This window comes from Capsella rubella, unplaced genomic scaffold (genome assembly GCF_000375325.1).
Source record: "Capsella rubella cultivar Monte Gargano unplaced genomic scaffold, Caprub1_0 scaffold_2, whole genome shotgun sequence".
In the NCBI taxonomy this organism is placed as follows: domain Eukaryota; kingdom Viridiplantae; phylum Streptophyta; class Magnoliopsida; order Brassicales; family Brassicaceae; genus Capsella; species Capsella rubella.
Window position 1 is genome coordinate 11,301,148 of NW_006238922.1, and position 12,292 is coordinate 11,313,439.

Consider the following 12,292-nt stretch of genomic DNA (forward strand, 5'->3'; position numbering starts at 1 on the left):
TCAGTTGTCTTGTTAATCAGAATAGATTCATAGTTTGAACTCTAAAGTTTGCTGCTAATTTTAATCCAACTCTGTAAGGATAGATAAGACTCTCGTTCAAAACGTTACATATATGAAATACATTACTAATTCAACGGGTTTAAAAAGTTGCCAAACAAGTATTCAAAATGATCGATTTGAACATGTATGCTTGTTAAATTTTAAAGGAAAACAATGCTCAAAGTCAAAAACAACAAGTTAGATCGAGTCTTGAATATGTATATGTAATTTGCATGTGATTTGAGTCTAAAAATAAGGGATAGTGATAGGGTTTGTTCAATTAAGTTACTTGATTTTGATAGGAACCTAACTCTATATATAGTAAGAATCCAGAAAGAAGAACGTGGCCGATCAGCAGTCAGAAGAAATCAAACCTAGTTATACCAAAGTCGAGAGGCTATATATTGTCTATGGAACTTTACATTGACTAGAATTCTTCTACCTTTTAAATTTCAACTTACACCTACCTTAGTTTTTTTTAAAAAAATTTGTTTTTATAACTTAGAGCTAAGTTATATTTATCCAATAAATTATATATATAGATATGTTAAATCTACTTTTGTTGAGGATGGTCTCTTAATTAATTTTAAGTTCTTCCCCCTTTGCCTTGAGAAAAGAAGAAGTTGCTTAAACAGTGCTGATGAGTCCCCACTTACTCTATTTGGATATATCTCCTGATCAATTTCTGCGGGACCAACTCCATTACGAAAATCCCACAACTCTCTCTTTCATTGCATGTCCCTCCTTTTTTCTTTTCTTTTCTTTTTTCTTCCACTCGTCTCTTAAGTACTGTAAAACCCCACTTTTATTCCAATTTTTCAAGAACGGCGAAAAAGAAACAATAATAGAAAACAGTGTCTCTATATATAAACGTAGTCACTCGCTCGAAAACAGCCACTTTCTATTTTAACCCCAAAAAAAAAAAAAAAAATTCATCATCAGTATAGAATGGCGAATCTATCTTCAGATCTTCAGACATATACGACGATGGATGATCCCATAACACAGCTAGCAGAACTGAGCAACACTCTTCATCATCAGTTCCAAACATTTCCTCCTTTCTCTTCTCCTCTCGACTCTCTCTTCTTTCATCATCATCAACTTCAGTTCTCATCTGATCATTTCCCCGGAAACTCTCCTGAGATTGACTTTAACCATCTTCATCATCAAGGGATTTTCCTACCCAACTCTAATGAGTCTTCTTCAAGAGTCGTCGGTACCAAGAAGAGAAAAACATTTACAGAATCTATGTCTACTTCGGAGAACAGTGTCTCTGATCAAACCCTCTCAAGCTCTTCTGCTGCTCGTAATGGAAAACTTTTGACCATAAATGTAATTATTACCTCGAAGAAATCCTAATCACACATGTGCATAATTAAGCTCTACAATGAGTTTCCATTATTTTTAATTGTGTTTTTTGTCTTACTAATAAAATTACAGAGTTCTTCTTCTTCGAAGAGAGGAAAGAGGTCCAAGACTAGAGAAGAAGAGAAAGAGAGAGAAGTTGTTCATGTTAGAGCCAGAAGAGGTCAGGCCACTGATAGCCACAGCATAGCTGAGCGGGTAATATACTTATATAAATACACATATATTAGTTTGGAAACTACAGTATATATATATATTAACCCATAAATAATATAATGAAAATTATTTAGTAAATATGTTTTTAATATTATATATTTTCAGGCTCGGCGAGGGAAAATAAACGAGAGATTAAAATGCTTGCAAGATATAGTCCCCGGATGTTATAAGGTGATTGTTCATTAATTATATGAGAACTTGATATATGATCTTTATTGACAATACGAATATATTGAATATATAATTTGGTGGTGTGTAGACAATGGGAATGGCTACTATGCTGGACGAGATAATTAATTACGTTCAGTCATTGCAAAATCAAGTTGAGGTATGATTGCTAATGATTTATTTTTTTCTGAAAGTATTACATAGATTGTATCTAAACCAATTCCATTCGTTTCAAAAAAAAGTTACTAATTCGGGCTTTACTTCTTTTGTGAACACAGTTTTTATCCATGAAGATTACAGCAGCAAGTTCGTATTATGACTTCAACTCCGAGACTGATGATGTCGAATCCATGCAGGTACCTAAACTTAAAACTTTTAATCAAAAATTTATATCTAAAAACTTCTTAGTTGGAAGTTTTAGAAATGTTTAATATAAAATGTTTTTGTTAAGAAATCGATTATAATAATAGGAAGATTAATGTTGTGCAGAGGGCAAAGGCACGTGAGGCAGTGGAGATGGGGCAAGGGAGGGATGGGAATTCTGTCTTCCATTCATCAACATGGACCCTTTGACTTTTGTTTTTTGCTCTCCTTTTCTTTGTCTTTCTAATTTGTTTTTTTTGGGGTTTAAAAGAAATTATATATATATATATATATATATAGATTGTTCAAGAATCAAAAGATGCCATATAAAATTATATGTATACTTGTATAATTTCTACATTACAAATATACTGCCAAGAGATTGCGGTTCAACTAGATCGGACAATGACAAATGTTTAATTAGTGCTATCATTAACTAAAATATTAAAAAAAAATTGGAATCGAAGTGGATATATCTCGGAAGAAGGTGGGGATATATATAGAGATATGGATCAAAATTTTACCGAGCAAAACAATATTTGGAACCACAATGAATGAGTGTCAGTGTATCCAACCATAATTTTGACAATATGATTGATGAATTCTTATAAGTGTTTTGAAAGTTGTAAGAAAGGCACTCATCAATCACACTTTAGAGAATAATAATGAGAAATTGTTTCGATATTGGTAGTCATAATATAAGATATCAGACTTATTATCTAAACATAAAATTAGTTTGATACAAAAAATATTATTATTTATACGAATAGTTACTAAAAATAGTATCAATCTAAGAAGTTCGAATGTTAGATACTATATTAGGTGACAAAGAACCTCTTCAATCGTTCATTTTTTTAAGACAATTTGGAAACAAAAAAAAAAAGAATTCAAATCAGCCACAGCTGGAAAGCCTGGAACCTCCAAAACAATAGTCATCAAATCTCAGTTTTAAAGAAAGAAAAAAGGAAAAGAATATATTAAAAAATCAGAATCACAATAATAGAGATGAAAAAAAAAATATGGCAACATCAGCATTGATTGGGGTTTAAGTAAAGACAAGCAAAGATGATAAACTCGAATACAACAACAACTGGAGTTGGACCTCAGGTCAGAAACAGTAGCTAGACGAAATTAACAAAACTACCCTTCACTTGTTACTATCGAAAGAAAATATTAATAATGATGCATGTCCCCGAAACCAAACACAACGACAAAGATAGGTTTTATGCAATTTGTGGATTGTGGATTTCCAAAGGACGTGTTTAATCGTGGAGCAACCAAAGATTTGTCTTTCCTTATTTTGTGGAATCTGTACTTATCTACTACTAATATCTTAGAACATAGCTTTTAATTAATTTCCTTGTATTGTATAAGATAATTGCTTGGGTGACGCTTCATACTTGATGGACTGTGATTGATGTTCCCATTTCATCATAATCATGATTGGGGTTGGGGAAAACATTTGTGAACTAAAGTAGTACTACTAAATATCTATTCTTCTCTTTAGCATGTAATAATACTATACTAGTATTAGTGGTACATCATCAGAACATTCATAAATGGTCAAGATTACAAGAGGAAACTCTATAAAGGTGGAAGTGGAGTACTCCATGGCATGTCGAAATGCTTGTGCCTTAGCTAAGGGATTTAAAGATGAATACTGTTTGTTTGATAAATAAATTAGTCGCGTGAAAGCAGAAGATAAAATTTGAACAGAAATATATATGTATAGGTATAAATATTAGAACAAGGGAAAAGAAAAAGAAAAGAAATAAGAGATGCATTGTATGCATCCATGAAACTAGGGAGAACAGCTTGAAAATGGACCATTACTTGCCCTAAAGAAGATGAACAAATATGTAAGTGGGGTTTTCTATTCATTTCCGTCTTATTTGCATATATTTATATAAAAATGAATTATAATAAGGGATTTTTTATAATAAATGCCTATAATTTGGAATAGTTCAATTACAGAGTGCTTGATTGTTTCTTGTTCTAATTAACGAGATACTAGTATGGTCTTAATACCTTTTTACTACAACATTTTCTTTTAAAAAACTGAATCTGATGCACATTCAAAGAATCAAAACTTCCTACTTATAAGTTTAGAGATTGTCTTTCAAGGATAAAACCTTAGAACAAATCTTTAACACATTAATGGAAAATTGTACAAAGGGGATATAGCTTTGAGAAACAAATAAAATATATTTTGGGACGAACAAGTATTCTATTAATAGATTTGGTGATCACATCATCTGGTGGCAGAGAACAAAAATGGGCAAGTTCAAGGATCCAAAAACACTGTGGGAACCCACCAACCCACCAAAATTTTGGAAGTGACTCCATTTGAATGTTGAGGGAGGAGTTGTTCTTGTTGTTAGCTCCTCAAATCTCTCAACTCTTAGGTGTGTTAAGACTTTAAGAAGTTGAATCATTATATATATTTTTTAAAATATCTACAAATAACAATTGTATTAAAACTATATCTAGCAATTTGTCTGAATCAAAACATCTATGTGGTAATTAAGATTTTTCTAATTCAAATGATATTTATGTTCTTCGTCTTAGTATTATTTCACGGAAAGTTAAACAAGAGTTTGGGACTTGAAAGGTCTGCAAAAACAAGACTTCGACACTTTGAAAGGCACTTGAAAATTGTTAACCGAACATTAATTCAAAGGGACACACAAATTTTCTCCAGGGGATAGGACCAAAGTGATGATACCTTGAACTTGGAAAAAATCTAATTACTCTTCTTCTTTTTTTTTTCTTTTTACAAATTATCCCAAACTTAACTCCGACCTTACAAAAAAACCTGTATCTCCTAACTTCTAACATGGAGACCAAGCGAATGGTATCAATGACCTTCACTGTCGGAGAATCTGTTGAAGCTGCAGGACTTGGTTTCTCTGTTCTGGTGGCAGCAGATTGATCTGTTCTGGCGTCAGGCTCATCACCTGTTGAAGTAATGCCTTCTCCATCTCCGATGATATCTGCACAAATAAGATAAACACAATCATCAGCAAAAATAACATAGGCTCTTTTCTCTTTGAGAAATAGTCATTTTGAATTGCAGCAAAAGACACAGCTACAACGTCTACTAGAAAGTAACATTGGATCTGATTGATTGGGGGTTTGATAGAACTACATAATCATCAACATGGATATATTTCGTAGCAGCAATAGCTGTAGGGGAATGTAGATTACCGGTGCAGGGCGAGGTGGTGGGGCACCTCCAGGCCCAACTTGGCTTGGTGGAGGCACCGGTCCTAAGCCTGGGAGATGAGTAATGTTTGAGCTCTCTGATTGGCCAGCCATCCAAGAAGGGCCTCTATCCACAGCCATCGGACCTCCTCCTAACTGGTTATTGTTGTAGTCTCCACGAAATTGACCTCCTCCCTGAATCAGTAAACAAGATTACAAGCAGTAAGACCCCCAAGCAAAACTAAAAACCTGTACAACTTCCATTTAGATGATTTATTATCTTAAGCAGACACACAATTTTAACCGAATCTGAACTAGATGAGAATAATTATGCCAAAAGAAATAATTTCCCACATCTGAATAAGAACTCTCATTAAAGGATAAATCTACTCATTCAAGGAGTAGCGCTCAAATCAAAGTACAGAGATAATGCAACAGAATTTCATAGTCAATCTGCAAAACCATCGAACATATCTCCTAAAGGTATAAGACAATAAGAGTTTGCATACCTGATATGTTGGCTGACTAGGCAGATGCGGCTGTCCCTGCTGAAATTGAGGTCCACTAGAAGCAGGGGGTCTGTTGCCTGACTGCAAATTAGCTCAACTAATGAGTTCTAGTGAGTCCAAAACAATAAAACAAAATAAAAAAAAATAAAAAATAAAAACAAAATCACAATGAGGGAAACAAACGAAAACTGACTGCAGTACTCGTAACTCTGACTCACATGAAACATGGATTGAGAAAGATGCTGAGGCGGTGCGCCATGGTGCTGAAACCCAGTGTTTGGACCAGTCTGGGCTGCTCCATATTGATGATGGTATGGTCTAGGCTGTTGTTGAGTCAAATGTGGACCTCCACCCGAGTGCGTTGGTTGTTGCTGCAACTGAGTCGAGGAAGCTGGAATATCAAGATGATGAAATGGATTTGGTTGGGATGTTGGATGATGGGGAGCCGGAGGAGGCGCACTTTGAACTTGAGAAGACTGTTGATGAGACAAAGAAGTGACAGCAGGATTCAGATGTCCCTGGCGCTGGGGATGGGAATAACGAGGCTGTGATGGTGCATTATTAGTTGCAGAAACAGAAGGCGGAGGAGGCATAGGCATTGGTTGTGGTGTTGGATGTTTCCTAATCGCGGCTTGTGGATGCATTGTAGCTGCTGGCTCTTGTAAGCTGCCTCCACCTTGAACAGATGGCATATGAGCTTGAACGTTTGGCTTTGGTGGAATAGACTGATGAGACTGTTGAGGTTGTTGCCCAGCTTGTGGCTCAACTTTCGGATTCTAGACAAACAGAGTTGTAAATTTAAAGATGCTTTGAATGAACCTACAAATAAGATGAATAAAGAAACTTGTTTCTCAAAGTTACATACTACATACCCCTTGAGGAGGCTGAACCATTCCAAGCATGATTTGTGCCTGGCATTCAACAAATATATCATCATCATCATCATATACAAGTATTAGAATTTAGCTAGAAATGAATTATTGATACAGGTATAAACCTAAACATTTGTTCGCGACACAAAACCCTAACACTAACTAACTGCTTCCTCAACAATACTAGAACCAAAGTAGTCCAATCGAAATACTCAGCTAAGAAGCTCTGAATCAGAATTCATCATTGCTTAATAGACCGCAGGAAATACATATTTTGAGAAAAAAAAGATTTGGGAAGTGAAAGAGAACCTGGAAAAGAGCCTTCGTCAAGAGAGGGTTCCGAATCAGAATCTCCCTCGCTTGCTGATGGTTTTGATCAATCAACGTCTGCACCATCAGATTCGATTTATCAAATTCAGAATTCGGGAAACGAAGAAGAAAACAATTGCTCTATAATCAAATCCGTAAGGAATCAAAACTCTCGAGAAATCTACTTGTAGCTTGATATAATCGGATAAGTAGACAAAAGAAAGAAGATAGAACCTTCATTTGTGACATAATGTCGTAGAGCTGACTTTTTGTCATTCCGGCGAGATTTGCCGGTAAACCGCCGTCTCCGCCGATCTGCTTACCCGCCATTGTCCTCCTCGGTATTAGCTGGTCGACCAGGATTTAACCTGAATGCGCTAAAAGACGCAACACAACTAAACTACACGAGAGTACTGAGAACAAAAATGGGCCCTAGCATAATACAGGCCCATATACTATCAAGCCTACCTAATATCTTTTAAACGATTAAATCTGGCCCAGTAATAATCATGGACACTTGTTGTATACACGCAAATACACTAAAGAATTAAAGATCATTCTCTGATTCTCAATTTGATACAGGCCCATATACTATCAAGCCTACTCAAGTTTCTACACTCTCAATTTGATTAAATATACCATTTCTGCAAAATAAATATAAAAAAACACAACTATATATAGACAAGTATTTGATATGTATGTTCAATATAAGAAAAATAAAATTTTATAAATGTTCTTTACATGTACCATGTTAATTGTACACGTAACATGCATGTATGATGTATATATTGGTATAATATAAACATCTCTCTTTTGGAAAAGCAAAAGCTTTATAAACACAAGTTTACATTAGAGAGAAGCGTGTGACACGGTTTTGGCCTCTTCACTTTCTCGAAGAGATCTTCTTTTTTTTATTTTTTGTCTCCATCCATAATATATCGTTCGTACGCGATAATTTATTTATGAATCTTCATGTTATCTAATCCCACAATAGACAATAAATATTGGATCCTTGCCTTTAGTAAGTCGGTAAACATCGTCAGCTTTATTTTTATTCTTTCAGGTAAAAATAGTCTTCTACTACATTCCTCTTCCACATGCGATCTGCTCATTTTTAAGTGTTGTGTAAGAATATTTTCTTTTTTCTAACTTGTGTATATGATCAGTATATGTATTCTATGGTAGACAGTGATTAGCTGATAAGTTATATATAACCATGTCGTATATCTCTCATAATCACTTCATCTCGACCATAACTATAATTAAATGATGATGATGAGATATATACATATTTGGGTTAGATATCTTAAGGGAGTCTATAAATTTTAAAACTTGGCACTTCGTATAATTTTAGCATGCCCTTTAAGGAATGAGTAGGCATATATAATCTTGTCTCAAGGATTAGAAGAAGTCCAAATTTATAAACATGTATTAAACAATTAGAAATTTCAAACTAATATCGTAAAGGTAGAGAAAAAAAAATAAAACTAAAAAGAGAGAGAAGCACTCAACTCAACCACTTTATGTTTTTTTTTTTGTTAACCCACAAACTTTGCTTTTGATTTTGTAGCCGAGGAGGAAGTCTTCCTCTCTCTCTCTCTCTCTCTCTCCATTTGATAGGAAGAAGAAGAAAGATAGATAGAAAAAGAAAAAGAAAGAGAGAAAAAGAGATATCATTAAAATGCAATGTTATACAAATGAAGAAGCCTTAGCAAGTCTCTTCATCAATGTCTCCACATCTTTCTTTCTTCTCCTTCTCCTCCTCTACTCCGCCGTCTCCCTCCTCCACAGGCTTTTACACTTCATCGGCGGCTACCCTCTTCTCCAAAGGTTTCTCTATACCTAAATTCTTTCTTTACTCTCTGTCATCGTCTATCCATATATATACACGTATATACACATGATGATCGAATAGTTTCATATTATTTTCATTGTTTTCAGTTTTTTTAGCATATAATATAATCAAACAAAGTTTTGTGTATATATATCCCAGTTTTATGTTGAAGATTGTTTAAATTGTGCAATGTTTTATATAGTAGTATCATAATTACTTGTTACTAGAATTTATCATATAACTAAAAAAAAAACTAAATTCGTGGTTATGGGTGAGTTTCTTTAGTTTTTTTTTATAATTCTAGAAACTGATCAGACAGAAAACATTTGGAGCTTTTTTCTCAATGGGGACAACTGTATCCTAATAGATTTCTTATTATGTAGGAATGAAGATGAATATGATTCGGCGGCGTGGTATTCCGATGAAGAAGAAGAGGAGGAGGAAGGGGAAGAAGAATTCAAAATGTCGTGTAATACAAGTTACCATGTGATATCTAGAGATCAAAATCCGGATTTGATAGCTGATATTGGAGACGACGGAGAGTCTTTAGTGTTTTACAATAATACTCCTCAAGGTGGACTAAATAATCACTACACGAAGGAGTTCATAAATCAAACTCATTATGAACACGAAGAAGAAGAGGAAGAAGATGTTGACCAGGATTCCAACACTTCTTCCACAGAGGAACATTTTTCTTCTGCCAATGTTTCTCCTTATCGCAGCGAATCATCGATAGAAGAGGAAGACGATGGCGTAGAAGATCTTCATGACGATGATGATGACGATGATGAAGAGGTAGGAGGAGTGTCACGATACGACGTCGTAGAGGATTTGGTTCGTAATAAGCAACCAAATACTACTAGTGCTAGTACTCGTGGTCCCTCTCGCTTCCAAAGTGGTTTGGTGTTCAATGACAAAAGCTACAATGGTATTATGATTTCTCCCTCCCTCCTCATCCCTTCACATGCAAATTTCAAAAGTTGTTTTCTTTATTTCTACAAGTAACCAAGATTAACTCGGTTTCATTGATTTTTCTTTCAATAAATTAACAACGAAATAAGAATCTGAAACGACAAGTCTTATAATCGAATTTAATTATTAGATATTTAGTATATTCATGTGACGCTTTTGATGAAAAATTCATTATAATTAAAAATTATTATTCACAAACAATACTCAATATTAATGATTAAAATTCAATAATAAACCGGTTGAACTAACCGTACTTGGATTTGTTTGTTGTATTACTAGCAGGACTGTGTGTGTCTAATGGAGGAATCAAGGATGACGAGGAGATACAGCCAGCACCAGGCTTCGACATGAGTGAGATCAAAGCAGAGGAATTAGAGGAAGAAGAAGAAGAAAAAGAGAGAGGAGAGATATTTGGAGAGTCATGCACGAATGGGTCGACGTCAAAAAGCTCATCGGAATGGAGAAACTCTGTAAAGACCGACGACCCTTTCTCAACCTCCTCTCGCCGGAGTTGCCCTAAATGGGAATCTTACACCGTCTTCCAAAAATATGACGAAGAAATGACTTTTCTCACTAGAATCTCTGCTCAGAAGCTTCACGAAACAGGTGTAATTTCATCATGTAATATAGTATACAATAATGTATTTTTAATCTAGAATCATGCTCGTAAGATTTTGGTTTTTATTTTCTTATTTTTGTCCCATTTACAGAATCGTTGAAGTCAATCATGGTGGAGCCAAGATCGATATCGGAGAGGATCGTTCACAAGTTATCATCAAACGGACACAAGAAAAAACAACAACAATATCCAGGTGGCAATGGGTCGAGACCAAACCCCTACGCGGAACTAGAATCAGCTTACGTGGCGCAGATATGTCTAACATGGGAAGCTCTAAGTTGGAACTACAAAAACTTCGAGAGGAAACGATCATCCACGCAACGAAGCTTCAACGACATCGGAAGTCCCGCCGGAATCGCCGACCAATTCCGTACGTTTCACATTTTATTACAAAGGTACGTGGAGAACGAGCCTTACGAACATGGAAGAAGGCCAGAGATTTATGCCCGAATGCGAACACTTGCTCCCAAATTGCTTCTTGTTCCTGAATACCAAGGTAACTAACTAATTATAAAGTAAACATTGAGTGCAATGCTTGTAAATATGATGATTATTCGAGATGAAAATATTTAGCTTCGAGAAAAAATGTAAATCGTTTTGGATAAATACGTCGTAGATTATGAGGAAGAGGAGGAGAAGGAAGAAGAGAAAGAGGAGGGTTTCAAGTCGAGGATATCGTCAGCTTCGTTCTTGATGATAATGGAGGAGTGCATAAGAACGTTCATGAATTTTCTCAAAGCGGATAAAGAGAAGCCTTGTCAAAAGATCATCAAAGCCTTTTTCGGGAGAAGTAAACGAGGCTCCGTTGATCCAACCCTTGTCCATCTCATGAAAAAAGTCAACACAAAGGTCAGCCTATATATATTTATAATTCAACTTCCACATATTACACTAGTTAGCTAGACTCATTAACCTAAAAACACGACAATCACAATTAACCAAGAGATAAGCAAGTTGTTTTTTCAAATTGTATCATTATTATTAAATAATGTGTTTCACTACCTTTTCTTTTGTCGTGAAGAGTCTAATCTTAACTACCAACATAATGTTAATCAATATATTATATTGTGAACAGAAAAAGGCGAAATTGAAAGAGATGCGTAAAGGAGGAAAATACATGAGGAAGAAGAAGATGAGTATAGAGGAGGAAATGGAGATACTGATGGGATTAATAGATTTGAAAGTGGTGTCAAGAGTGTTGAGGATGAATGAGATGAATGAAGAGAAGTTGCATTGGTGTGAAGAGAAGATGAGCAAAGTTAAGATTGCTCAAGGTGGAAAGGCACTTCAAAGAGATTCCACTCCACTTTTATCCCCTCCACATTGACATTTTGACCCTACTACTACTATTTTAATCACATCTCTCAGCTCAGAATATACCCTTTATTCTTTCCCCACCCACATGATCCTTCTTCTTCCTTTATTTCTTTCTAATTTTCCTGTTTTTTACACCTCATATTGTAGGAGATCTTTTAGACAAAACAACCCACAAATAAAGAGCACCCATATCGAATAAATAGATAGGGATATACTGTAGATTGCTTTAGTTCTTTATACTTTATACTTTCTCTTTGTTTTTCCTTTTCTTTGCTCTAATATCTTTTCTACTTTTTAGTTTTTTTGGGGTTAAGTAATCTACAGTCTTTATTAGGTTAGGGAACTTGTACACTCAAGGAATCACAAGGTTAGGTATTTTACTTTATAAGGAGGAAAAAATCAAATTATTTGTTCCATACTGATGATGGTGATGGATTTTTTAGGTTGTGATTTGTAATATAACAAAGTAAACTCTGTGACATTATTTGTTGTTATTAAAGTTACG

General features: G+C 34.9%; 3 protein-coding genes across 4 annotated transcripts; 2 read left to right on the plus strand and 1 right to left on the minus strand.

Moving 5' to 3' along the window:
- Positions 1–622: 622 nt before the first annotated feature.
- On the plus strand, positions 623–2,415 carry LOC17894257 (transcription factor BEE 3). Its single transcript, XM_006302630.2, has 6 exons — positions 623–1,371; positions 1,480–1,602; positions 1,726–1,791; positions 1,880–1,948; positions 2,067–2,144; positions 2,278–2,415. Exons 1-6 carry the CDS (start codon positions 988–990, stop codon positions 2,359–2,361), a joined length of 804 nt encoding a protein of 267 aa, XP_006302692.1. The 5' UTR covers positions 623–987; the 3' UTR covers positions 2,362–2,415.
- Positions 2,416–4,761: 2,346 nt separating this feature from the next.
- LOC17896417 (cleavage stimulating factor 64) lies at positions 4,762–7,396 on the minus strand. The gene is made up of 7 exons (XM_006302310.2): positions 7,280–7,396; positions 7,046–7,123; positions 6,737–6,775; positions 6,083–6,640; positions 5,865–5,945; positions 5,359–5,550; positions 4,762–5,144 (listed from the first exon to the last, which is right to left on the minus strand). Exons 1-7 carry the CDS (start codon positions 7,373–7,375, stop codon positions 5,019–5,021), a joined length of 1,170 nt encoding a protein of 389 aa, XP_006302372.1. The 5' UTR covers positions 7,376–7,396; the 3' UTR covers positions 4,762–5,018.
- Positions 7,397–8,719: 1,323 nt separating this feature from the next.
- On the plus strand, positions 8,720–12,080 carry LOC17896590. Of its 2 annotated transcripts, none has more exons than XM_023787770.1 (6): positions 8,720–8,875; positions 9,263–9,807; positions 10,131–10,457; positions 10,562–10,966; positions 11,087–11,319; positions 11,546–12,080. In XM_023787770.1, the coding sequence occupies exons 1-6, from the start codon at positions 8,727–8,729 to the stop codon at positions 11,795–11,797; spliced, it is 1,911 nt and encodes a 636-aa protein (XP_023643538.1). In that variant the 5' UTR covers positions 8,720–8,726; the 3' UTR covers positions 11,798–12,080. The 2 variants fall into 2 exon arrangements, with proteins under 2 accessions (XP_023643538.1, XP_006300842.2); XM_006300780.2 differs by having other exon boundaries at positions 10,134–10,457.
- The last annotated feature ends 212 nt before the right edge of the window (positions 12,081–12,292 follow it).

Coding starts and splice junctions, on each gene's coding strand:
- LOC17894257 (XM_006302630.2), top strand. CDS start 988: ATGGCGAATCTATCTTCAGATCTTCAGACATATACGACGATGGATGAT. Junction 1,603..1,725: donor GCCACAGCATAGCTGAGCGG/GTAATATACTTA, acceptor ATATATTTTCAG/GCTCGGCGAGGGAAAATAAA. Junction 1,792..1,879: donor TAGTCCCCGGATGTTATAAG/GTGATTGTTCAT, acceptor GGTGGTGTGTAG/ACAATGGGAATGGCTACTAT.
- LOC17896417 (XM_006302310.2), bottom strand. CDS start 7,375: ATGGCGGGTAAGCAGATCGGCGGAGACGGCGGTTTACCGGCAAATCTC. Junction 5,946..6,082: donor TTTCTCAATCCATGTTTCAT/GTGAGTCAGAGT, acceptor GCTAATTTGCAG/TCAGGCAACAGACCCCCTGC. Junction 5,551..5,864: donor CTAGTCAGCCAACATATCAG/GTATGCAAACTC, acceptor TTACTGATTCAG/GGAGGAGGTCAATTTCGTGG.
- LOC17896590 (XM_023787770.1), top strand. CDS start 8,727: ATGCAATGTTATACAAATGAAGAAGCCTTAGCAAGTCTCTTCATCAAT. Junction 8,876..9,262: donor GGCTACCCTCTTCTCCAAAG/GTTTCTCTATAC, acceptor CTTATTATGTAG/GAATGAAGATGAATATGATT. Junction 9,808..10,130: donor CAATGACAAAAGCTACAATG/GTATTATGATTT, acceptor TTGTATTACTAG/CAGGACTGTGTGTGTCTAAT.